Source organism: Pteronotus mesoamericanus, unplaced genomic scaffold (genome assembly GCF_021234165.1).
Source record: "Pteronotus mesoamericanus isolate MK-2021 breed Mesoamerican mustached bat unplaced genomic scaffold, CSHL_Meso_final contig_502, whole genome shotgun sequence".
Taxonomy (NCBI): Eukaryota; Metazoa; Chordata; class Mammalia; order Chiroptera; family Mormoopidae; genus Pteronotus; species Pteronotus mesoamericanus.
Window position 1 is genome coordinate 3,177,955 of NW_026555187.1, and position 26,723 is coordinate 3,204,677.

General features: G+C 49.3%; 1 protein-coding gene across 2 annotated transcripts; it reads right to left on the reverse strand.

The window, feature by feature from the left end:
- Window positions 1–4,660: 4,660 nt before the first annotated feature.
- Window positions 4,661–25,476, reverse strand: SLC18A1 (solute carrier family 18 member A1). 2 transcript variants are annotated; one of them, XM_054578761.1, is made up of 15 exons: window positions 25,353–25,476; window positions 23,338–23,692; window positions 22,684–22,742; window positions 18,952–19,035; window positions 18,042–18,134; window positions 16,640–16,729; window positions 16,355–16,398; window positions 14,748–14,808; window positions 14,573–14,668; window positions 8,566–8,644; window positions 7,563–7,614; window positions 6,233–6,296; window positions 5,860–5,979; window positions 5,509–5,642; window positions 4,661–4,774 (listed from the first exon to the last, which is right to left on the reverse strand). In XM_054578761.1, the coding sequence occupies exons 1-15, from the start codon at window positions 25,474–25,476 to the stop codon at window positions 4,661–4,663; spliced, it is 1,569 nt and encodes a 522-aa protein (XP_054434736.1). The 2 variants fall into 2 exon arrangements, with proteins under 2 accessions (XP_054434736.1, XP_054434737.1); XM_054578762.1 differs by lacking the exon at window positions 14,573–14,668.
- Between the last annotated feature and the right edge of the window lie 1,247 nt (window positions 25,477–26,723).

Below are 26,723 nucleotides of genomic sequence, written 5' to 3' on the forward strand. Positions count from 1 at the left end.
ACTATTAGTTGTTTAAAAAAATTGATGAGAAAAGTAGTGAAAATGGGTTGTCCAAAAAGCAAAAGGATGTGTCAATAAAGTCAGTTGATGTCACAGAACTGCAGGAATAATTAGGAATTGAAGTGGTGCAAGGTAAGGGGCCGAGAGAAGGCAGATTGTCGGGAGGAGTGTATATAAGGACACATGTATCCTTTCCCCTGTACACCGGAGCCAGCTAATAGCTACTTGTCACTGAGGCAGAAGGGTTTACTCTGGAAAAATGGAACCAGAGAGCAAAACAAACAAACAAAAACCCCAGAAATCCTGAGGACATTATTCACAACGGAAGGCAGAGGAGATGTGCCACACTTCAAACAGTGAGGGTGCCCAGTTGACATCCACCCCTCCACTATGAGCCCCCTGAAGCCACCTTGTTCCCAATATGTTAACTTTACTCCCCCATCCCCCACCAGGAAGAACTGTTTGCACTGAAGCATCTAGATGTTGTTGGTGGAAACTAGGTTCTCCCACAGGATCACAAGGAGACCATTCCAAGGACCCACACGTTGGGGATTGTGGGGTGGCAAGAGGGTTTATTCATGTGGAAGTAGAGGCTGCCCCCTGGGCTTCCAATGTCCCATCTCCCTCTGTCCTGCCATGGAAAAAGTTCAGTCTTGTCTTCAGTGGGGCCAGGATGAAGGCCACTGCCCAGAATTCATGCCCCACATTAAAGTGCAGTCCAGACCAGCATCCGGCCAGCTTGGCATGTGTTTCTAGCTGCAGCCCATTGCTGAGCTGCCCCACTGCCGCGGCCTGGTGTGGAGATGCATGCCCACAGGCCGCGTGGCTGGGAGGGCCACAGGGCCATGGAGAGAAGAGGTGAGTGCAGGTCACAAGTGAGCGGGGAGGAGGGCGGGGAGAGAGAAAGCTTCTTTGTTCCTCTGGGATTGTATTAGCTTGGGCTTGGGTTGGGCCATGTGCTTTCTCAAACAAGTCAACTTCCCAAACTGTCATGGGCTTTTGCACGGGTTTATACCCCTTCTTAGACTGACAGACCTCTATAGCCCAGCACCTCCCTCTGTGCCCCCCTCCCTGCCCCCAACAATCCAGTACTGGAGCAGGAGCAGAGGATTGTTAATCCCCTGGGTGACCACAATGCTGTGGTCCCCTGGAGTGTGAAGCTGCAGCTTCCTGGTGAAGCAAACAGGCTTATGTTCCCCAGTTTATTAAGCTCAATGTCGAGATCCCTTTGCTCCACTTTTCTAAATGCCGACAGTACCATAGAGATGTGACCAACAGACACTGACACTGGGGTGCTCGCCCCAGTGGTAAAAGTGTCAGCTCCTACCCGGTCACCCCAGGAGTTCGCAAGAGCCAGTTATCCCGGGTTTTCAAAGGAAAGTCTCCACAACGGAAAACAGCTCAAATAAGCGAACACCAGAACCAAGGACACGAACAAATGCAGGGAGCGAAGAATAATTTGACTTACTCTGAGAGAGAGAAAATATTGCAACCATGAAATGAGATTAGGAGGCTATAAAAAATTGGAGAGCTCTTATAAATTATGATAGCTAAAATGAAAAAAATATATATCACAAAGGACCGCTGGATGTAGAATTGAGGAAATCTCTCAGAGAGCAGAACAAATAAATTTTAAGAGATTGAATGGAAGGAAAAAGAAAGATCAATCAATCCAAGAAGCCCACAGCCAACTAATAAGATTTCCAGAAAGAAAGCAAAAGGCAGGCATAGAAGAAATTATCAACAAGACTGAACAATAAAATTCCCAGCACAAAAGAATACGATTTTTTAGATTAAAGGGGTCTATTGGACCGCAGCACAATGAATTAAGTAACCTCCACCAAGAGTCACTATTGCAAAATTTGTAAAGACCCGGAAAAATATCCTAAAAGCCAGAAGTGGCAGCAGATCCCATTCAAAGGACCAAGTATCAGCTGGCACTGGACTTTGCAACCGCAATGCTGAAACCCTGTGAGAACTTCCCTGTGTCTCTCCAGCACTAACTCATCACCTCACACGCTCCCTCTGCCTTTTTCCTGACTCCGGTTATGGGCTTAACTGGTAGTAGCTTCCACCCCAGGTTTTGTACTTCGGAAATCACACGTCTTCTGCTTTGTTTCTGGCACTCTGAAAACGAGCATGCGCACATAGCTCATTCGCTCCTTGTCTTCGCTGCCTCGCGATTGGTAGCTCAGAGCTTCTCACGCAAAGGACAGGTTTCGAATCTCTGCACCTCTTGCCTTTCATAAGGGGAAATGCATAGCCTCAACCTTTCACAGTGGGGCCCTCTGATATTTTATGGTACTTTTCTAAAAAAAAAAAAAATCTTGTGGCTCATTCTTTTTGAGTTGGTATTTGCATTTTTAGAAGAACTTCGCATCATCTCTAAATGTGAACGTGTACCACACATTCTTTTCTTCACGACACTTGTAAAGCCACTAGTAAAGACAAATTCCATTGTCGCCTTTACGTGATTCTCCTTTTTACATATTTCATACACAGGCTATGTTTAACCCTATTTCTTTTTAAAAGTATTTTTAAAAGATTTTATTTATTGGTTTTTAGAGAGAGAGGAAGGGAGGGAGAAAGAGAGGGAGAGAAACATTGATGCACAAGAAATACATAGATCGGTTGCCTCTCACAAGCCCCCCACCTGGGGACCTGGCGCACAACCTAGGCAGGTGCCCTGACTGGGAATGGAAGGGGCGACCTTTTGGCTTGCAGGCCGGCACTCAGCGCACTGAGCCACACCAGCCAGGGCATATGGCTTATTTCTGGTTGGTAACAAAAAATGCGTCCTGACTGACTTGGAGTGTTTGGTGTTGACTCTGGTCTGAATAAGTATCTGTTGGTTTCTTCTTAAATACGCTTTATATTGCTCAAACAATGTTAACTGGCAAGAATGACTTCCTTTTTTAAAAAAAAATCTTAATTTTTTTAAATGTGTTAACAATTTCTGTAACAAGCCCGTCCCTTATTGTAAGTCCTCCTCTGCGTGGGCGTGGGACTCAGCAGGGCTCCACTGTTGGGGCCCCAGGCCCTCCACACCCCACCGAGACCCCTCCCACCGCAAGGGGACCTCCGCTTAGCCTGCATTTGTAGTTACAGCTTACATATTCTGACAAATGACTTCCTAATTTTATCGGAGAGCTCCTTCAAAATTAGAGACAAGTATCATCCTGTAAATGATAACATGAGCACACCAGGTTTCACGTATCCGGCAAGTCTAGTGAATGCCAACCCTGTAAAAACATAGCCGTGAATCAGTCACCCATTGTCCATAAATGATAAGATTCACGGAGGTTCAGCTTGAATGTGTTCTGATGACCCGGAGCTTGGGTGGAATCCACCAACCTCCTCCGCAGGCACGCAGCCATCAGAGCCAGGCAGCATTCCAGAGTCAAGCCGGGATGGCCCCGCCTGACCCCCAGGCGCCCCGCGCCACGCACCTGTGGGCCTTCCCATTCCTGCCTCTGCCTCCATCTCTGCCGTTATTCCCCACCCAGATGACGGTCATCCCTGCCTCTTTACACCTGAGCAGAGCGTACACCAACTGGCAGTTATTGATCCTGTTAATCTGTGTACGTCCCATGGGCCCAAATAGATGGGAAGCCAGTTCAGGGTGGGTGCCATGTTCCCCGTCTCTCTGAAATCCCATCATTCAATAACTGTTTCCAAAAAGTAGCAAAAAGGCCACATGTTTACAGTACCTAATGTATTTTCCCACAGACTTTCTTTTGCTACAAAAGAGCATCTAGTTTACTGCTTCTGAATTGTGTGATAACGCATCCATTAGCAAGTGTGCGCAATGCCTCATTGAGATCCTTGGGAAAAAATTAGGAAATCCACAGTTGGAAGGAATTTTAGGGCAGCTGCTTTTGGACTTCTTCCCGTGAAATCCTGGGATGAACAGATGTGTTTTTTCTGTCCTCCTACTTCTATTTTTCAGTTTCAGAGGTTGAGGAAAGGTGGAGACCCACAGAAGAAATAGTGAGAATGCCAGTAACTGAAAGCGTAACATACACAGGCACTTTCCCTTCCATTTGGTAACGAAGAGAGTCCTCTATTCACTGAGGACAAAGTCACGTTAGCAGCTGTAAGCTTTGCTGTGGAGCAAAAGCACTAAAAACCAGGCCAAAGAGTCCCCACATTGGCAATTTAGGAGCAGTACATCGTGTAGACGCTTTCTCAGCTTAGCCGGGAAACCTCAGGGAGGAACAGAGCGCAGAACCCCGGGAGCCTGCTGGGGACATGCGGAGGGAAATCAGGCAGCGCATGAAATGAGGTTCATCAGCTCCCCACTGGTTTCAGCGGCAAGCTGTGCTCACTGCTGCCTCCGGGGGATGAGTCACCCCTTGCAGAACCTGTCATAGCTCAAGTTCAGCCAGCCTCCCGGAAGCCCAGGAGAAAGCATCATTCTGTCCTCCCACCAAACCTGGGCCACCTGAGGCATCAACGTGTAGAGGGAGAGCCATGGGGGACACAGGGGAGGAGAGAACCTGGGTTGACATGGGGGAAGGGGAGGTTAAGAGACACCCAGGGAGAGGGAAGTGAAGCCTACTGAGAGGCCCGTGTGGTCTGGTTCCAGGGAGAGGGGTGGTCACCGAAGTCTGAGCCTCAGAGAGCCACATGTGACAGGCTCAGGGACCACCGTCTGCTGCTACTCCTCGCTGCCAGGCTCCTCATCGCTGTCCTCTCCCAGGGGAAACGCTCTCGTGGGCTTCTGGACCGCGTGCACCTGGGTCTCCAGGCGGCAGTCCTGGCCCAGGATTGCCTGCAGCGAGAGGCCGGGAGAGAATCACCGCCTGCCTTCCTCAGGCTCCGCCCTCCTTCCCAGCTAGCTCGCCCAAGCCCAGCGCTGCTCGCTCGGGAACTCGCTGTTCGCTTCGGCGCTGGCAACACCTGATATCCTGTAACTGAATCCTAACAGCGGGGGCTAGCGCAGGCTACAGCTGAAATTGGCAGCCCCCCACCCTTGGCCTTAAGACCGTCCTTTCTCCTGTCGTTGCTCTTAGCAGGCACTACATCCTTCCCTAACCTCCTACCCCCTCAAGGCGCTCGTGCTGCAATCAGAGGAAAGTATCTTGTTAACTAAAATCTGAGGATGTGGTTCCCTCCCCAGAGGTCTGGTACTTTAAGAGGTGACCTGGTAAGGATCATGGTAGACAGGAATGAATGAACGAATGAACGAATGAATGAATGAACCCAGTGGAATTCTATCCATCTTAGGGAGATAATTTGGTAATGAACATCTTGCAGGTAATTACAGCCTTTGATGGTCCCCGCTCCTGACCCTGCTTCACCGCCTGCCTGAGAGAGGAAGTGGTCATGTAGAGAAGGGAAAATAAGCAAGTCCACAGAGGAAAAATAAAGATGAAAAAAGAGATCAGAACACCTGGCAAAGCAGAGAGACGATTGAAGAGGGAGGAAGGAAGAGCACTGGATGAAAAGGAATGAGACAGACATGGAAAGAACCAAGATTTTTTTAGCAGTAGCAGAGCCCCTTACCAGCTTCTCCTCCCGGGCCGGGGGGCTCCGCAGGAAGCAGCAGAGAGGGGCGAAGGCGATGTTGACGACTCCAATGATGACCATGAGCCAGGGGAAGCCCAGAGCACGTACAATGGCACCACCCGTGGATGGGCCTGTGAGGGACAAATCCAAGTAGCTAGTGTTTATGAGGCTTGGTCACATGGGAGGTACCCCCATGTGACCCAGAGGATGTCTCAGGGTCAAGTATCTCCGGAACCCTGGGAGGATCGGCCTCCTAGCTCCACTTCCAGCTGGTCGCCGGTGGAAAACGGAGACAAGGACACCAGCTCCTGGGTGCTCCTCTCTTCCCCTCCATCCCCACCAACATACCTATAGCAAAGCCCATGCAAAAAGCCACGTCAGCGATGGCGTAGACATTCCCATACACAGAAGTGTGGCGCAGGTCCACCAGGTGCCCCATGATGGGCATCATAGAGGAATCCACCATGCCTGTGGCCAGAGCAGACAGGACTCCTTTTGTCAGCAGCACCCGCAGGCCCCTCGCTGTCTGTGCACCCTCCCTCCGCCTCCCCTCTTTAGTTGGCTTCCTTAGCCTGTGGACCCCGCACTCAACACGGCACCCATTCCAGGTAGGAATATGAGCTCCTCTCTCTACACCCCTGCCTGCTGCCCTCCTGGTCTGCCTGCCTTTCCACAGACCAACATTCAGAGCCTCCTTATTTCCTTGAAGGGCACTTCTTACCTATGGCAAAGCCAAGCCCTGCATTGGGACCAATGAGGCCAAAAATATTCCGAGCCAGAGGAACCTGCAGTAGGACAGGAGTGAGAGTTCATCAGGAGCCCAGCGGGGCCACGCGGGGCTGCTCGGCAGCAAAGCACGTCCACCTGAACTGCGTTCATGTGTGCTCTGTGCCACATGCATTATCTGCTAGGGTTCTCACACCTCCTTATGAACAATACTCTTTACCTCCCCTGTGAAGATATGAAAACTAGATAACTAGATTGGTGCTGTTTGGTCAAATGCCCTACCCAGTGTTACAGAGCTAATAAGTGGCAAGATCAAGTTTGAACCTCAGGTTTGACTGCATTGTATCACAACAATGGTCCTCTTCTGTTGCATGGACTCTCCCTCTCCATGTTCCACCCCGCCCCCGCCCCCAACACACCCTTCTGTGTCCTCCTTCTTCTCTGAATGGAGTTCCTCTCATTTCTATTAGCAGCATCCAAAGGTCTAGGTTAAGGCTTAGCTTGGTAGCCACTGGAGCAAGAAAAAGAGGAGGTACCAACAACCAATTACGCATAAGCTAGAGGGCAGGTAGCATGTTTGGTGCCACATCAGCACGCCTGTGACACTCATTCTCTTGCCCTCCCTCCCTGGACATCTGTCACCCAACCTGCTACCCCAACACACTCACCTCTCAGAGGTTTGATATGTCATTTAGATGGTAGTGGCTGAAGCTAATTTTGGGAAAGATTCCTCAAGGGGTATTTATATTTTATTGACGATGTTGGCTAAGTGTCACGGGGGGCGCACTATGTGCCGGACACTGCTGTGGTCGGGGACCCCCTGACCGCCCTGTCAGTGTGCCTACGATCCCTGTTATGGAGAGGAGAAAACGAAGGCTTAGGGGGCACGAAGGGGGCTCTTGAAAATGGAAAAGCCCTTCTCTCCCTCTTCTTCTACCTAAGAGTCTGGTGCTGGGGGCTGAGGCACACATGATGGTTGACCTAGTGGCTTATGGGGCTATGTCAGGGTGGGGTGAACAAATGAAGTCACAAAATGCACCTTCCGGCTGGCCCAGAAATAGACACTGGCGTGCACGGCTTCCTACGCCCAAGCACAGAGCCTGGGCCCCTGGCTCCAGCCCTCCCATCGCCCCTCCTCCTCCTCCCCCACCTCTCTCCGGTGGGACGCCTGGTGGCAGCTCTCTTGCTGCTAAATTCCTACTGACACAGAAATGGTCTTCCTGACAGTCCTCCCAAAGTCAACCCTCTGCTCATTTTAAAGGACAGTGGCATTTAAATGTCTGGGTATCCCTCTCTTTCTCTCAACAAGACCTTATTATACTTACACAAAGCAAGCTGGTACCTACTACCACCATGCCAATCAGAGAGCAAAGCCACCTGGGAAAAAGAGCTGTCATTAAGTAGTGCCAAGGGGAGAGATCCCTGCCACTTGCCACCCCATCACCACCACACTGTCTAGTCCTACCACCCTTAATTCCAGGAACCCCGTGGGATGTCGGGAGATGAACGCATCTCTAGTGGCCAGTTTGCACCCAGGAGAGCCCTTTCTTTCTCCCATTTCTTCCCTGGCTCCATGCCTCTTCCCAGAGCAGGGGCAGAGGAGGTCTGACGGGAGCTAGTCTTCCTTCCCTTAGAAGAGGAACCAGCTGGCTGAGACGTACTGGCCCCATGGGGGTTACCTTCACACTTAGTTCATCCTGTCTCCCAATTCAGACAACCTCTCCCCCATTCATATTTTATTTGCTCTTCAAGACCCATTTCAGAAACCACAAAAAAGTAACACCAAACTTCTTTCCTTCTCTGGGTGCCTAGAGCAGTGTTTTTTGTTTGTTTGTTTGTTTTTGTCTTTATTTTTAAATTCTGTACACTGTGCTACAAAGATGAAATCAGAGCTGTTCTCCGCGTGGTGGAGGGACAGCATCCAGACTCCTACCTCTTCCCCGCGCCCTCGGGGCCTCTGCGGCGCCCCCGGGGGAGCACAGTTTGACAACCACTGCCCCACAGCACAGCTTTTTCTCCTACCTGTTCTCTGAGGGGTTATTTTCTCCTACCTGTTCTCTGAGGGGTGGACAGCACACATCTGGAAAGGGAAGGCTGACCCTCAGATATTCACTGCCTCTTCTACAGCAACCAGCTCGGGACCGGCCGTCCTTCCCCCTCACGGCCCGCACCACCTGTCTGGCCCATCCTCCCGGTGGGCAGTTTTTGTGCTTGTCCTAAACCTTCCCCCTCAGAGAAGCTGTTCACCATCCCAGGCGCAGGGACAACCTCAAAAGGCTGTCCTGTCTTACACTGCTCTTGCTCTTCCCAGATCCCCAGTCTACGTACCGGCCCATCTTGTTGGCCAACACGCCGAAGAGGTTGGTGCCAATGAGGTAGGACATGCTGGCAGGCAGGAAAGCTAGACCTGTAGAAAGACACAGGTCCGCACCTCAGGACACCCCTGTTTATTCTAAAACCCCTTGACCCTATAAAACAGTTAAGCCCCTCCATTACCTTCAAGGATCAGAACGCAGTTTGTTTTGGGAGTTGGAGACCTCTGTGCAAACACAGAGTGGATGACAGAGGACCCCACACCTCTGTGTTCCTAAGGAGCCGGACTTTGTTTAGCTTCAATATGTGTAATGTACTTCCAGCTCCCCACTTAGACTTCCGGGTGAACAGCTCCAGCGAGCCATTCTCATGTATAAAATACCCTCGGTCATCGGTAGAAGAAGATGAGCATTAGAGAAAGACATACATACTTCCTGGGAAGTGCAATCCTTGCCTTGCTATTTCCCTGCCTTTCTATCACTTAGGGCCTGATTTGCATAGGTTAGTAAACCTTTCTGAGTTTGGTTTCACACCTGAGAAAAACAAAAGCTATGGTTATATGACAGTAGCTTACAGTGAGGAGCCAATTAGAAAACGAATATAAAATATTTTGTAAACTGAAGCCAGGTCACACTGTGTTCTGTGACAGCAGCGTCAGGCACTCTGGAGCGGACTGTGGGGCCCACGGCTCCGGATTCACTCCGTGGCTTGGCCAATTGTTGGCTCTGTGACCCGGGGTGATTTATTTACCCCGCTGAGTCTCAGGCATCTGTTCATTCATTCAGTGCTTTAAATGAGCTTTTATTATATGCCAAGTATTCTAGGGGCTACGAAGAGAGCAGTGAATAAGATAGAGGAAATCCTAGTCTCAGGGAGGGAGACAGACAATAAATAAGTAAACAAATACATGAAAAAGATAGTTTTGAAAACTGGTAAGTGTTATGAAGAAAATATAATGTGGCGGTGTGGCAGAATGACCAGAAGTGGGGCTGACTTAGATCTGGGGGGTCAGGGAAGGCTTCTTTGAGAAGGCGACATTTAATCTGAAACTAGAATAACCAAGAGAGAGTTTTCAAGCAGGAAAACAACATAAAACAAAAACAAACAACCTTCCCCTCCCCCCAGCACCACTTCATGCAAATACTTAAAGAAGGAACCACTGAGCCTGTTCCAGGACAGGAAGGAGGCCCACGTGGCCGAGGCACACTGAGCGAAGTGGCGGGTGACGGGAAGGGCGTGCCTGGAACCTGGAACTTATGTGAAGTGGAAGGGGAAGTTTTGGAGAGGAATGACATACTCTGATTTGTTTTTTAAAGCCCCTGGTCGTGGTAGAAGAGTGGCTTCACAGGACAAGAGTGGAAGGCGACCTGCCAAACCCAGGAGAAACATGATAGCACCTCCACCTGGGAGTCACTGTGGAGAGGAGGGAATCCGGCGGGAGGCATTTTGCAGGGGGAGTCAGTGGAATTCCTGGTTGGATTGGGTACAGGCACAGCAGGAGTGGGGGGAAGAGAGAAATCAAGGAAGACTTCCAGGTTTTTGTCTAAATCAGCTGGGTGGCTGGAGACTGGAGATGAAGGAAGAGGTTGGAGGCTCAGAAAAGGCTCAGAAGGCCTATCAGATGTCCAGCTGGAGACATCGGGCCGTTGGGCACGCAAGGCTGGAGTTCCAGAGAAAGGCCCCACACGCAGATAAAAATGTTCGACTAACTGGCTTATGCGTCGTTCCTATAGCCGTGGGAATGGCCGGGCTCACCTACAGAAGATCAGGTCGAAAAGAGCAGGGACCCACGGTCTGCGCCTCTGAGGACCCCTACCTTTAAAGGTTAGCAGAGAGGGAGGATGTAGAAAAGGGGAAAAGGAGCAGCCAACGGAGTGGGTGGAATGGGATGGAACCCAGGGGCCAAGGGACAAAAAAAGGAGTTTGGTCTTTGATGGGAGCTGAGATGCTCCAGCCATAGAGAGGAGGCAGTGATGTGGGCACGGGAGCAGCGAAGTGAGTATGCTTTGCGATGGGAACACGTGAGCTCCCTCCTCATTTCTCCTATTTTCTCTGTGACCGGGAGTTGAGAATGACAAAGTGAAAGGATGAGGTTGTATAAGAGGCCTGAACAGAGAAGAGTAAAAGAGTCATTTTGGAAAGTGCGATGGAGAACATACTAGGAGGCTTATACAATGATTGTTGGATGGTGTAAAAACCTACCTTAGTCAACTTTAATTAGAAATACAATTTAAAAGAAGATTATAGTGGAGCTGAGAAAAAGAACCTATTTTAGATTTGTGGCCATAAAACTAAGGTGAGACCAACACCGTGGCTGTGCGTTTTCCTACAGTCCCATTCCACTGCTCGTGTGAAGACAAAGCATCGGCAACCAGATAGGCTTGACCAGGGTCAAGGCTTTGCCAGGTGACAACCCCAGGGAGAGGGTGGGCAAAGGAACGCCAACACTTTCTAAGAAGTGGTGTTAATGGTGGACTTAGATCCATCTGGATGGAATCCAAGCCAAATAAAGAAAGAAGTGGAGGCATTAGTGATGAACAAAACAAAATTGAGACCAATGGTGATCTCAAAGTGGTCAAAATTTGTTGATGTGGTGGGATTAGAAAACCTGAGCAGAATATGTGTAAGGCGAAAATGATGACTTCAGAGGGGATACCATTAATGATGACGTCAAGGTCAAGGTTCTGTAAAGTTTTGATTGATTAAGGTGGAGAGGAGGAAAAGATTATTGCAAAAGGGTAGATTAAGGCATAGGCCTGGATGTTAGAGGGTTATCTACCTGGATATTGATGTCACCAAAACCAGTGACAGGAGTAGAGGTGAACAAGAGTGGCAGCTTTAATGATGGAGAAGGGGTAACTGAGGGGTGGGCGGTATAACTCAACAACAAGACCTTCAAGGGAGCTGGGGTCTTCGAAGGAGAATGAAGGAGAAATCATTCAGAAGCAGCAAAGGAGAGCAAAGGAGAAAGCTGGACAGCCCTCAGGGGGCTGCAGGAAAGGGCGTTCCCAGGAGACCCCCGGTGTCAGCCCCGGAAGACGAGGGACGCATGCAGAGACGAGGCTTCGGGCACTGGGACCCTGCCCTTGACGAGGAGTTCCCTAAGGCCCAGGGTTTGGGGTGGGTGGGTAATGGGAACTTGGGTCAGAATAAGGAGCCCCTAAAGACCAGGGATAACATAATTCCTATGAGATAGGCTGGCTGTGAGGCTTCATTGACATCATGCACATCAACCCTTTTGCATAGCTCCCGGCCCAGATTAAGTCCCCGCTGAACGCCGGCCTTAATTAGTGTCATCTGGTAAGAAACAGGGTTAGGACTTGGACCCAGGACTTCTCGCTCCAACACCAGGTGTTCCCACCACCCACACCCCCACGCGGCAGCCAGATGGCTCTGGCACAGGGATGACTTGGCATCAGCGGTGTGAGTTTCCGTAGGCCTCACCAGGCCTTCTGCCTCCCTGCACTGGCAGGAAACTGTGCTGCCTAATAGAAATGATTGTGACAATTACAATGACGCCCAAAGTCAACAGTTCCCCGGTTACCAGCTGATGGCTTGTTTGCTTTTAATATTCTCTCCTCTGGGTGGAAGTGAAGTACGTCTTAGTGGGTTTGTCTAGTCGACCTGTTGTACAGCATGGCAATCTGTTTCAAACTGCACCTATTTGTTTATGTTTAATTGGTTTAAAAACATTAGAAGTTATAACCACTCAACTATTTACCTGATTATCTGGAAACAAGTACCTCTAGAAAGCTTACTAGCTGCCTAGATTATTGTCTTAATGTCATTTTAAAGGATGTGAAACTTTCTGAATAGGATTTTCCTCCATGACAGTGGCTTGTTCTTTAGGACCTGGGTAGAGCTTGCACTTCAGTGGCATATTGTGCAAAAGAAGTGTTCCAGCCTGTGTGTCTATACACACACATCTATTCTTCCCAGCGCATTTTCAAGGGGTGGGCACGTCACATAGCTGTGATTGTCAAAGTGATTTAAACAAAAACAGTTACAAAATAGTAATGATTTTAATTTACTGAGCGTATCCTGTATGCCATGCATGGTGCTAATCCTTTTAGAAATCATGTAACTATTTAATCCAAAGAACATCCCTGAGAAGCGGCTCCATTTTTACAAAGAAAAAAGTGGAGTTCATAAGAGGTTAGAAAGCTTATCCAAGGTCACAACCAGTAAGTGGCCCCTGGGAGTCACGCCCAGCCAAGCCTGTCTCTCCCTGCCCTCGGTGACAGCAGTGGGCGCACGGGCCACTTGAGTGCTCAGTCGCAGATGGCAGCCCCTCTCAGAGGCCTCATCTCCCTTGTCCCCCCCACCAGGGGAGAGGTGCTCTGCATTTAGGGCAATATTTTTCGAAGGGCGGGTCCCTGAGGCTGCCTCAGCATCACCCAGAATCTTGGAATGCAAACTTGTGTCACTGTATTGCTGGGAGGGGCCCTGATTCCCGCGTTCTAACCAGCTTTCCAGGCAATTCGACACAGATGGCACTGAGGACCGGCGTAAGGGATGGAGGAAGACAGCCGCCTTGAGCTCTGATGTTCCTGCAAAGGGGACCGTGTGAAGTCACCCTGTGAGCTTCCTCAGGTGTCTCACCTGCCATTCTGTCTCTCCTAGCAAGAGGCAAGGAGCTGCCTTATAGAAACTATTGTGACGATTACAATGAAGCTCAAAGTCAACAATTCACCAGTCACTGGCTGATGGCTGGTTTGCTTTTTATATTCTCTCCTTTGGGTGAAAAAGGCCGGGGAAGGGCCATTCTGAGCTGTGGTTCCCATGTACACAGCCAGAGCCTCGGGGCAGGGGATGCTGGTTGGCACCAAGCACTGACTAACTCAATTAATTGTCATGGTCAGAGGCAGCTGCTGCCCCGAAAAATTCAATTTGGGGCTGGGAGGCTTGCTTAGAACTGTCCCCTAAAAAATTAGATTTAGTGCTTTTTATTGCATGCTGAGCTGCATCAGGTCCTTATCGGCTTCCCCTCTGGCCCCATAAGCCTCTCCTCCCTGCAGTGACGGAGCACTTTGCACGTAGCTGTCTCTGTCCCTGTCCTCAGGCTTCCTGACAAGGAGCGGAGGAGGCTGGAGGCCTCTCTCCTGTGCCCAGAGCTCCCCACTGGGGTACAGAGCCCAGCACTGTCCATGGGTGAGGGAGACAGAACAGCAGGCTCCAGAGTCCTCTCTTAGAGGTGAAGAGATAGCAAAAAAGTAATCTGAGATTTTGCTGCCTATCTCAGGTTGCTTTGTTTTCAGACGTGGAATCTAATGGACAAACTGAACTAACAAGCGAAATAGAGACAGACTCATAGATAGAGATCAGGCTGACAGCTTGGGAAGCCGGAGTTGCCTGAGGCGGGGGGGGGGCGGGGGGCGGGGGGGGGGGGTGGAGCCAAAAAGAAAAGAAAGAAAGAACTTGTGGACACAGACAACAGTGCGGTGATTGGGGGGGAGGGGTTGGGTGGAGGTGGTAGAGGATTATGGGGGGGATACATGGTAATGGAAAAACTACAATAAAAATAATGTTAAAAAAGTAATCCAGGGGCAGGGGAGTCGCAGAGAGAAAATGGGGATGGTGAGGGGTGCTATTAATGTCCCAGGGGTGCAAGATTGCCAGTTATTCCTCCAACGACCCTTTGAACTGATGGCCTATTTCAGAGATGAGAAAAGTGATGCTCAGCAAATTTCTGTGATTTGCACAGTTTGTATAGCCAATCAATAGAAATGAAAACCCGCGTCCTCTGACTAGAAATCTTTAATGGTTCAGCCACGCAGGAAGTTGCTGCTCTGTAGCCCTGTCAACCCTACGCCTCCGCCTCCCTCGGGCTGCTTCTTGGAGGGACCACCCACCCGGTCAGGCTTGATTCCTGGGTGTGAATGGGCAGCAATTCTGTGAAGGAAGCACATTGTCCCTCTGAGGCCCTGGAGACCTGGACCGGGCGATGCTCCTGGATCACCTGAGAGAGGGCCCGTGGCCTCCTCCTCTGCCCAAGCCTGAGCCGGGGACCAAGGTCACTTACCCAGCTGCCACTCAGGGGAGCACATGGTCTGCATCATCCAGATGGGCAGCGTGGGCTCCAGCATGGCCACTCCCATGTTGGCAAAGCAGAGGGCGCCTGGGGGGACAGTCCTGTGAGCCACCGTGGCTGCCCCGCAGCCCCAACCCCCCCAACCCAGGCGGTGTCGTCAGCTCACCTGCAGCCACCAGGATATAAGGGTCTTTGAGAAGTGTAAGGAGTGGAGTCCCCTTGGCGCTCTGAGGACATGGACAACAAAAACTTCCATTTGTATAGTATGTAAATCTCCCCTATTTTCACGGAATCTGAGAGCGTGTGGACCTGAAGTCGCACCGACCCCGCGGGGTCAGGGCTCAGCCGCCGCTCCCCCCGCCCCCCGCCCACCGGCTGCCCCAACTTCAGATGCCAACCCCAAGTAGCGGGTTCCCAGGTTACCCCCACTTTGGTCTGACTTGGCTACAAATCCAAGGCATTTAGAACAAACTTTCTTATGTTTTTTGTATTTCTTATCTTTCTTTCTTCATGGTTTGATATGAGCTTCCGAGAGCCATCTTTGGCTTGGGGGCAGACAAATACCAACTCCGACATTTAACTGTAAGGGCGCTCTTGGGGGGAAGGGGAGGCTGCCTGGATGACCTCTAAGGTCTCCTCAGCTCTGGGACATTGTATCGACCAATACTCAGGTCCCAAAGCTATTGTCTCCTTTGTATGGAAAACAATACAATAATTAATACATGAGAATACAAGAATAAACTCTGTTTCATGTACTTATAACTATAATCCTACTTTTGTTCCACCCTATATATTAAATATATATTAAACTCATGACTGTATATATAGTATATATAAACTTAGCACATGAATATATATAGAGAGAGAGTCATATATATGTAGTCATATACTGCTTAATGATGGGAATGCATCTGAGAAATGTGATTAGGCAGTTTTGTCTTCATGCCAACATCATAGCGCCCACTTACACAAACCTAAATGTTAGAGCCTGCTGTACACTTAGGGTATACGGTGCAGCCTATTGCTCCCAGGCTACAAGCATGTACAGCACGTTACTGTCCAACATCCCGAGAGTAAACCAAGCACAGGAGAAAAGCATGCAAACACGAGACGCAGTAACTATGAGGTGCATGACGTCGTTGCTGGTGTAGCACAGCATACTGCTGAACCACACACTCTCTTTGCATAAGTAGAAAGAGTATTCTGAAATAATGATAAAAAGTACAGTAAAGTACAGAAACCAGTAACATAGATGTTTATTATTCTTATCATCATGCTCTGCACACAGCTATATGTGCTGTACTTTTATACAACTGGCGGCCCTGGAGGTTTGTTCGCACCGCAGACAGGAGTGGCACATGGCGCCACAACATTAAGGTGGTTATGATGTCACCTAAGGTTACTAGGTGGTAGGAATGTTTTTAGCTCTATTATAATCCTATGGGACCACTACTGCATACGCAGTCTCTTGTTGACCAAAGAGTAGTTATGCGGTGCGTGACCCTGTGTGTGTGTGTATTACGTAAGGTTTCTTTGATTCTTTGCAGGGCCCTTCCTTCACCTTTGCCCAACATCAAGCCAGTCCCGCACCATCCCCCACACGACCCTAAATGCAGCTCTGTCTGGGAAGCCAAGCACAGTTCTCACTTCCCCTGACTCCACTCCCCTTCCCCTTTCTCCCTTCGGTTTGGCCGGGACGGCCCAGGGCTGCCTGGGTCACTGCCCTCAGCCATTCTCCATAGCCCTCGGCACGGGGGCTCGGTGGGTACTCACCTCAGGAGAGAATCTGGAAGGCTGTAAAATACAAAGCTGGAGTGCTAAGGAGGAAAGAGGGAGAGAGACGGTGCAGCTTATCCACTGATTAGCTGGAGGCGCCAGTGACAGCCGCATTGCTATCACCAAACACGTGCTGATCTAACTCCCCGAGTTTCTTCCTTCCTTCCTAGGACAGGGCAGTCCTCAATCCACTCACACATGTCAAGACCGACACCACAGCATAATACATCCCCAACCTGACCTGGGCTGTCAGCTGCCTGGTGGCCTCTTAGGGAGACTTACCTCCATCCAGTAGTGCCAGGAAAGCCAGAATGAGGAAGGGTGCAGACTTCCCGACAAACTCATACATCACACTCCCGAAGGGAGCGCCCACTGGAAAGGCAAAGCAGATGGAGATTCCAGAGGTGAGGGCCAGGCCCCAGGCAGCGTGGCTTGTCCACACGGGCCCCGTGATGTTTACTGAAGGCCTAGAAGCTGAGCTCCACAGGAGGTTCTGGGGATTCAGAGCTGAAGAAGACCTGGCTCCAAGGCCTCTGCGTGCTAGTGGAGGAAATGAGCATGGCGGTGGGGGGCGGGGCAAATAACTAGAACATGGTAATGGGCGAAGTTCAACAGTAAAGGTTCCATCTACAAAGGGCTGCCTGAGCTCAGTGGAGTGAGCTCAGGAGGTCACAGGGCTTTGTCAGGTGGATGATACCGGTGGGGAGGAACCATGTGCGAAGAACACAGAGGTGTCAGAAAAGAGAGTGCGGTTGGAGAAGCAATAGAAGAGAGGCAGCTCTCCTAGAATTTGTGTATTTGGGAGAGGAAGAGTAGAGGTGGGGATGGTTGAAGCCAGACAGCTAAGTTACAGCATCTACTTGGCCATTCCAGCTTGGGAGTCTGGGTAGGTGGGTGCTAACAAAGAGCAGGGGTTTTGTTCCATCCCTTCCCTGTGGTGGTAGAGGGTGGGGTGTGGGTCAGGCAAGAGGTTTTTGGTGTTTTCTCCCCAGTTAGCTTGCAAGCTCCTATAGGGCAGGACCCGTGTCTGGGGCTTCTTGCCTATATCTCTTCTGTGCTAGCATTGTGCATGGCAGGTAATACTCAGTAAAAGTATGCGGCTTGTTGGACTAGTCAATTAAATCATAAGAGGGATGAACCTTAAAGGAAGGATAGCCTCATGGTTTGAAGTTTGATTCAAGGCCAGAAAATCTGCATCTGTATCCTGGCTCTGGCATTTCCTGGCTGTGTGGCCTTAGATGGCTATTAACCTTCCCTATTGTCATCTCTGTGTTGGGGACAGCCACTCCTCCTTCACAACACAGTGCTGAGGATTAAAGGAGATGATGTCTGTAATGCACACCGCACAAAACCTGACCAAGAGTGTGTTCTCATGTTGAAAGCTGACCCCGTGGGGAAGCAGAGGTGAGGCAGCGGCTGCTCACATGCGGACATTTGCTCCCTTGACTAGACTAGGTTTCCAGACCATTCCCAGGCCCTTAAGGGCTATTCAGCTTCTTAAGGGACAAGTGATTTCACCTTCCCAGGACAAAATTTTGGAAGCACTCAAAACATGATTGGACGGAGAAAGAAAGAAAATAGTGTCTTCCATGACTTTAGAAACACCTGCTTCCTGGAGCCATCTGCGGAGAGCCCGCAGTACCCCACCCGCATGATCCGGGATCTGGGGCCAGGAGGCACGTACCCAGCACTCCCAGAGCCAGGCCGCCCAAGGCGATTCCCATGGCTTGGCCCCTCTCATAGTCGTCCCTGTAGACACTTGCCAGCATCCCGAGACCTGAAGGAGAGAGACAGATGGAGTCAGCATCTCCGCTAGAGTTTCAGCTTGAGGGGTTTTGCAAAACTTAACCCACAGTATTTTACATACTTCCCCACTGGCCCCTCCAAACGCCCACACTGCTCACCCCTTCTGTTCAGAATGTTCTTGAAAATGTCTCTGGGAAGGGTAACACAGAATACCATTGTCCCATGACACCGGATTTCATATCTTTTTATCATTTCCTGGCACCTTTCCTGAATGAATAAATATGGACTAAGTAAAGGAAGGGAAACCCCATGACCCTGGAGCACTGTTCTACTCATCAGGGGCACCCAAGGACAAGGGCAAAAGCCCTGTGTGTCTGGGAGAGGGGGCGGGCTGGGTGCTCCTGTCCCCGCACTCATGTGTGACATGGTGCAGGGTTACACTTGATACCGTGTTTGATAGCACTTTGCAAACTGATGCTGTGACTGGACTGGTGCTGCTAACATCACTGTTCCTATAAAATGGTGAGAAGAGACAGAGAAAAGAGCGCGGAGTGGCATTAAGTAAAGGCCTGGCCGACCTCCCGGTTTTCCCTGGGGCTTGCTCTGGCCTGAGCGAGCTGCCTCTCAGCACCATCAGAGGAAGGGACGTCAGGCTTAGGGATTTGCAGGCACTGCTAGCAGCTCTATAATTATCTTGCTTTTGAATCATAATTTCTGCCTTCAAGGGTATTTTCTTTAATTTTTTCAAATAAATATTACAGTAGGGTCAGAAGGTAGTCAGATCGTAAAAGGTGGTCTGTGCGTGCGTGTGCACGTGCATGTGCACGTGTGTAAGGTGTCAGTGTTACCTGCAACAGATGAAAATGAAGATCCGATGCCTTGAAGGGTTCGAGCCACAAAGAGCAGGGCATAGGTACCAGAAAAAGCAAACACTGGGCAAAGAGAAAGGCGAGAATGCCCCGGTTAGCAAACTGCCTTGGTTCCCTGGCCACTGGAAAACCTGCCCCTGACATTACTAGTGGGAGCCTGGGTTTTAATAAACCCGTTATGCCTGGGTTTTAATAAAGCAAGCTCGCTGCTCCTTGTTTTCAGAGTCGTCTTTCTGATTTCCCACCCTTGAATTGGGACTGCATTTTAATTAGTATGAAGGCTGAGAACCCACGGAAGCATAAACCGATCCACCGCATGGGAGATGGGAGGCTGGATTTCCACATTTCTTGACCGAAGCCCAACATCCAACATTCTGTCCATTGAAATCAGGGCTGTCTAAGAAGTCCAAGGCCCTGGGCTGGGAACTTGCCCTTTGACCCTACTTCTGGATCCTCCATATGCAACACCCAGATTTGACCTTTGCCACTGTTCAGCCTCACAGTGGGTCACCTGAAAGGTGGGGATAAAAAGCTATGTGTACTGAGGGACCATAGGCATTGGGTAGAGAGTAAAATAATATCTTGCTATCCAATCAGATCTTTCCCCTTACCTTATATTGGAAAATCTTTTAGCCAAATCAATTCAGTGAGTATTTACTAAGCAATACTGAACATGCAACTGTGCTAGACTCTTAGCAGATGTGAAGTAAAGAGACATTCAGTTCATGCCCTTGAAGAGGTTCAGTGTACTAGAGACTAACAGATACAACACTGAGAACCAAATAGAAACGTTATCAAAAACTAAATTGTAGGGTGTTGGTGGTGAGGTTGGTAAGTGCAGACATGCGTCACCTCCAGCTCAAAGGCAGTGCCCACGAAAGACCGGAGACCGCCTCCCAGAGCGGCTGCGTCAGCAGAACGAAATCCCTTTGCCCGCTCATTACAGAAGTCTTTGCTCATCTGATGCCTTATATTCTCCCACTCCCTCCCGACGTGATCACACTGTCTCCCAAACATGCACGTGCTTGGTCTCCCTCGCTGGGCCTCCAGTGCCCGCTCCCAGGCCTTCTGATTTCCAGTCTGTTCAAGGTCAGCTCTTCCTATATCCTTTACCAGCTCCTCTCGGTTTGTCCTGTTTGCCTAGGATTTTCTGGCTTTAAAACCAAAAGTCTTGTATCCTGGGAGGCCCCTCAATTTCAGGCAAAGTAGGATGGTTGGTCATCCTACCTAGGAAGACCAAAGCAATTTCTTTTTTACTTCACATCCCTAACACGGGCCATTAACTCCTAATTAGGTTGACTGTGGTTCCCAGCTGGGGGCCCTTGGGGGTGGCAATGGGCAGCAGCAACCTCTTTTTAGTATTTCAAAACCCTAACTGAATGCTACATACACAGGGGGCACTAAACACCAAATGCTGTTCGCTAGAATCAGGCCAGCTCAAGTAGAGAAACACTGGTTATGGTATGGAAACAATGATTACCATGTAATATAATACATACAATTTGATAGATAAGAAAATCTTTTAAGCTGGGACTTTATGCTAAAGACTATGGGATCCTGATGGGGAGGGGAGTGGATGGAGGTGGAAGGGTATAGGGGGATAAATGGTAATGGAAAAAAATACAATAAAAAATAATGTAATAAAAAAGTAAAAAATAAAAATTAGAAAAAAAAAGTCTATGGGATCCTCTAGCCTTAACTTACTCTGTGGGGTGTTTGTCAGGTCTCCCCAGGGTTGAAATTAGGGGTTCTTATGACTTTGTTTAAATTTAGCTTTACGTCCTAGCTCTGGAAATCATCTCTCATATATATATATGGAGAGAGAGAGAGAAAGAGACAAAGGCAGAAGTAACTCCTGTTTGAGTGTGGTTGGTGGAGTACGTGAATGTCTCACACAAGATGGACAGCAATTTGAACATCTTGTCTAAAATGTCCTATGGTGTGCTTGAGTGTGATATTGTTATGTTACAAAATTACATGCTTATGACTTTGTAATAAAAGATTTTTATGTAATAAAAAAGGGGCGTTATTTGTGCTGAACCCTGGATATGTATCCTTCACGGCCCAGCCTTTCCCCTGAACTAGCAACAACCCCCGGGGCAGCAGGAGACAGCCGCGGGAACCGACTGATGATCACAAGGTCCAGCCCTCCGCAGGACAAAGATAACATGCTGACCTAAGTCATGCGTCAGCTTCTGAGACCCAGGCCGGGACGCCCCCCTGGCTGCTTTCCCATGAGCCCAGACAGGGGGACGCGGGAACAGACCTCAGAACTGTCCTGGAGACCTGAAGAAACGACCAATAAGCTTCCAGTGCGACCCTGAGCCCCCTAACCCATGGAGTCTTGTGATTTTGCCTTATAGGATCTGTAACCTCCATGCCCTCAGGGAGTTTGGGCTTTTGAGCATTAGTTTCCCGTTCTCCTAGGTGGTGCCATTCATAATAAAATAGCCAATATTTCTCCCCAGCAGTTCTCAGTGTTTAGGGTTTGGCTCAGCTCGTGCAGGTGGACAAACTCTTTCTGCTCAGTAAGAGCGTCATTAAGTCCTGGGGAACTGGAAATGTGTCTCTACACTTCACATTCCTTCAGTGACTTTTGCCATCAAGGCATAATATGTATGCTTCATAGAGTTTTGTGGAATGAATTCTGTCTCAATTGATGAAACAGCAAATCACTTGTTTTTAATTTACTGTGTAGCATAGACTAAGCTTCTAGACGTTCAATAAACACTTCTAACTTGAATTCCCTCCTTTGTTTTGATTCAGCTAGAATTGTCTCAAGTAAGCTGCAGTCTGGAGACAGAACTTCACCCAGCTCCTGCGCTGTGTAGCCTTCCAGCCCTGACTGAGACACACTCCCGTTGGGCACTGGGTGATAGGCGGCAAGCCCTGCGCTGGAAGGAGAAGCAATTAAAAAAGTGGAAAAGTACAGAAAGGTGATAAGAAAAACAGGTGGGCTAAGGAGGTCTGCCGCTGGGATCAGAGAGTCAGCAGGGGCAGTGGGGGCCACCAGGGGGCCACAGGCCGCCTCCCCTGCAGGAACCCCACTCCATTCATTTCTTCTTCTTGTCATTCTCAGGGTCACTTCCCGGACTTTTTTTTTTTTTTTTTCACTTACTGTTCTTATTCCACTGCCATTTTATTAAGAACATTTATCAAAAAGTGGATGGACTATTTGTCTTTCTCTTTCTTGTTTCTTTAGCAAATTTATTTTCCTAAGCTAGAACATTTCCTAACCTTTAATGTTCTTACTTGAAGGCAGTAGACTCTGGGGTATTTTCCAATTGCTCTTGTCCAATTTAGATTCTTTGTTTGTTGCCCTTTACCTTTGCATACCAAAAACAACACGACATCTTCCCACAGTTGCGAGGTTTGTACTGAACTTACTCAAGGGATTACTGGTAAACACACACACACACACACACACACACACACACACACACACACATGCTATAACATACACAGTAAAAAAAGCCTTCACAATTTTCCCCAGCTGAAGGAAGCATCTGTTCTGCAGAATATACAGAAGATACAAATTCTGGCTAGACTGAGTCACCATTATTGCTCTAGTCCCCATATAAAAAACTACAAAGCTTTTCTATCAGTACCATAGGCCACTTAGCTAGCTGACGCTGCTCTCTTCACTGCAGTGCAAGTGATAAAATCAAAGGTAATCAGCGAAGGGAAGAAAGGAGGAAGCAAATTACTTACTCACTGTGGAGAGAAACATGATAACAAAGCCAGCAAACATGGGAATGTGATATCCAATCCTAAAAGAGAATTTTAAAAAAAGATACAGTTCCAAGAGGCGTCCACATACCTGGACTATATATTATCATGTAACGGGGAAGAGAAACTCAGTTATTTGAATACATAATAAAACATGTCTCTGAATGCTGGTGTAGAGAATGGATATGACATATAAATGTATATAAGCAAATAAACAGACATGCAATGTTACCCACAGACCAGGGTCTAAATCTTCTTTTCCAGAAAGGATAGCCTTGTCGGAGTGTATTCCCCTTTGAAAAATCAGAATAATCCCAAACACAACTGCTACGAAGCCAGTGCTCTGGCTTATGACAAGCCTGCCTCCCCGCGCCTCTCTGGCGGGAGAAATTGCCATAAGGTGCACTTCCCTTTCCTGTTCTCTTCTGGGTGCCAACAGTCGCTTTGTCACTAAGAAAACCCAAAGCCCATGGCATATCACCGACATCAGGCTATCTCTTCAGGGTAACCAGCTTTTCTAACAGCAGGCTGTCCTGGCGGGCACACAAGCGTTTCCTTCTTTTTCCCTTCTAACCCCCTCTAGGACACCTTAGCCCACTCTCTTATTCTGGAGCCGCCAAGCACCCACGGAGATACCTGTTGGTGAGAGGCCCCACGAATGGGTTGACCAGAAGCTGCATCAGAGCCTTTGAAGCAAAGAGAACCCCGACCCGTATGTTCTCTTCCTCCAGGAACTTGGTGTCTTGCAGGCAGTCGTTTTTATGGGACGAGATGGCTCCAGTGACCGGAGGGGGGGTGGTGCCAGAAGAGCCATTGGTCCATGCTGTGCCCCTGGGCGCACTTTCTTCCACAGCCAAGGTGTTGTTATCAAAGAAGGAGAAGATCTTGGAAAAGGCAGGGGAAGTGAGGGAGGTTGCAGCGGGGGCGGGGTGCAGAGAAGTGTTGACTTCTTTGAGTTCTGTGGCATATAGGAAGGTGGGCACAATGGGCACTGAAAGTCAAGAAGGACAAAGGTCAGGGCTAAGGGCACATTGTCTTCTTAACACTAGACAGTTCAAAGTCATTGCTATGAAGTTCAGTTTCATGCACAAGAGAGGCATCTAAGTGGCATGATTGGAAACCCACTAAAAGCTTGTGCCCACCCACATGGCACCATTAGCTGAAGTACCTAAATTCCAACCATCACATAATTGGTTTTCATCCTTCAGAGACTTCACATTGGCTAATTCACCTACTGGCTAAAATGTATTTGTAATCATGAAGTCGATACTTGCGGAGCTGTCATGATTTTTCTTGGACATATGTGCAGAGAACGGGGAAAATCTGGAGTCACCAGATGCTCGCTTTCCCAGCTGAGGCCGAACAAGGCGGGCTCTGCCTTTGTATCGCGGCCAATGCAGAGTGGGCCGAGCCTGGAGACAGGAGGAGCAGCTGGCATGGGCAAGAAGCTCCCGCTCTCGGGCCGCCTGGGCAGCGCTTGAGCCCCAAGTCTGGCACCTGTTAGTGAGGTGGCCTCAGACGAGGCACCTAACACTCTGAACCTCATTTTCTCTCTTGTAAAAGAAAATAGAAAACAGACTCACAGATACAGAAAACAAACGGATGGCTGCCTGGTGGGAGGGAGTTGCGGGGACCGGGTGAAACAAATGAAGGGATGGAGAGTACACGTTGGTTTTTCCAGAACGGTCGTGGGGCTGTAAAGTCTGGCCTAGGACTATAGTGAATAATATTGTATAACCACGTATAACGTCAGGTGACTGGGCTCCTTGGGGGAATCACTTCATAGGTTATATAAATGTCTAATTGCTACACTGTACACTTGAAACTAATATAATATTCAATGTCAACTGTAATTGAAAAGAATCAAAAAATTTAATCAAAGATTAAAAAGAATCAAAAAATAGAATCTACCAGGATGCATTGTTTTTAGGATTTAAGATTACAGTCTATGTGGGATGTGTGTGTATGTATTTCTCCTAGGAGCAATGATTCAGCAGTGGCTAAATTCAGTGTTTGCAGCAACTTTAGGGAGTACAGCTACCACACATAATGAGAATTGGGCACACTGGATTAACAATGTGGTTCAGAAAACTTCGTGTTTAAAATCATATATTGTACCCAAGGGGGTCAACATATTAGCCCCCATTTAGATGCTAGCATAACCGAATGTTAAGATGAACAGACTACCAACCAAAACAGGCAAGACTGAGGGAATGGACCGCCAGAAGGGTAGGATTTGATAAAAAGCTGGATATCCATATAGAGCATGTTATTTTGGCAGAGCAGGAGCCGGGGAGGCAGCAGAGAGAGAAGATGCCCACTGCTCCAGAGGCCACCGGAGCCGCTGGCACCTCCGGAAGACAGCTCGGGTGCGGGTGGGCCGGGGGGCGGGGAGGCACGCGCGTTCCGCCCCCCTCGGCCTCCTCTCTGGTCAGCTACCCTGAAATCCTCCCTTTGAACCTCGGGAGCTTTCAGCAGTGGCTGGCAAGTTTCCGACTCCGTGTCCGGCTGTTTGCCAATTCCCAGCAACCTCTGTGCACTTTCAGGCATGAAAGGAAACACTCTCAGGTGCGTTCACCGCTGAAAGCTCGAGGGGGGTGTGTTGCCGGGCCCAGAGCCAATGGCCCCCGACACGAAGAGCCTGCACGTACCCACCACGGTGAGCAGCATGTTGTCCAGGAGCAGAGCCACGAACACCACCACCAGCACCAGCCTCCGGGACTCTCTGCCCTCCCGCAGCCAACGCCGGGGGGTGTCCCAAACCGCCCTGAGCATGGCCAGGGTGGCGCTGGGTCGTCGTCTCCTCTGGGCGCTGAGCGAAGGTCCTGTTACACCTGCAGGTCTCCTGCCGCCTTCACAGAAGAGGGGAGAAAGTCTGGCCAGAGCCGTGAAACTCACTATTAAAATAGAAAGTAGGGAGTTGCAGGTGGCAGGATGGTATGGGAAACTGCCCCACGCCCGCGCCTCCGCTCACGCTGCCGCCGCGCACGAACTGCCCCGGCGCCGCGGCCTGTCCAGGAGTCCGCGCCCGGCGGCGCTCCGCCCCGGGATTCCGCCCCGCGCGTCCGGAGGGTTCTGGAGGCCGGCGAGCTCCGCGCCTCCAGTGTCAGACACTTGCCTGCCACCTCAGTGGTCACATCCCACCTGAGGGCCATGTACACGATTATTTACTTAATCTTTCCCTCTAAGTCCACTTTAAGAAAACCGAAATACATGTTTAAAAAAATAACTTCACGTGCCATGCCCCAAACAAGCTATGGCCTAGGTCTATGTATCACACACAAAACTATCTACTCCTGCCACGAGTGTGACTCATGCTGCCGACCGGGAAGCACAGGTGTGGACTAAGCCTTTGGTCTCACAGATGACAAATCTGAGGCTCGAGGCTGGGCCCCGCCAACTGTGTGACCTGAGGCCAATCTGGAAGGGCCTCAGGAATGAAGTCCCAGGCTTTTTCACCTGCAGGATTGCGCCCCCAGAGCCCCTTACTCTGCGGTACTAGGAGCACTCTCAGCCTTTGTTTAAGCTCTAACCCCTGCTCAGAAAGGCGTGTGTGACTCCGTGTAAACAAAATATTAACTTTCACCATTAGTTTTCTATTTAGGATTTCATGGTATTAGTCAGCACTAAGTCACGGTATTTTGTTAAACGTCAGGTCATAACAGTTCCTGGGAAAATAGATACAGAGAACAGTTTGAGGGCTGCCAGATGGGAGGGGAGCTGGGTGAAAAAGGCAACGAGATTAAGAAGAACAAATTGGGTGTCACAGAACAGTCATGTAAAGGACAGCATGGGGAAGAGAGCCAACACTACCTAATAACTACGTGTGGCACCAGGCGGGTGCGAGATTATCAGGGTGACCCTTGGTGAGATATATAGTGTCTAATCATCGGGGTGCATACCTGAAAATAATATAATAATGTATGTCAACTGTAATAGAAAAAAATTGATTTAAACATGAAAAACATGTTCATTTTCTCTTACATGGCTTCCGTGATGGTATCAACAATACCAATCATATA

Excerpts from the sequence above, each read along its gene's own strand:
- SLC18A1 (XM_054578761.1), bottom strand. The coding sequence starts at position 25,476 with ATGCTCAGGGCGGTTTGGGACACCCCCCGGCGTTGGCTGCGGGAGGGC. Across the intron at positions 19,036-22,683 it reads CATGTTTCTCTCCACAGTGA|TGTTTGCTTTTTCTGGTACC; the intron begins GTAAGTAATTTG and ends CTCTTTGCCCAG. Across the intron at positions 14,809-16,354 it reads CTTCCAGATTCTCTCCTGAG|AGCGCCAAGGGGACTCCACT; the intron begins GTGAGTACCCAC and ends CCATGTCCTCAG.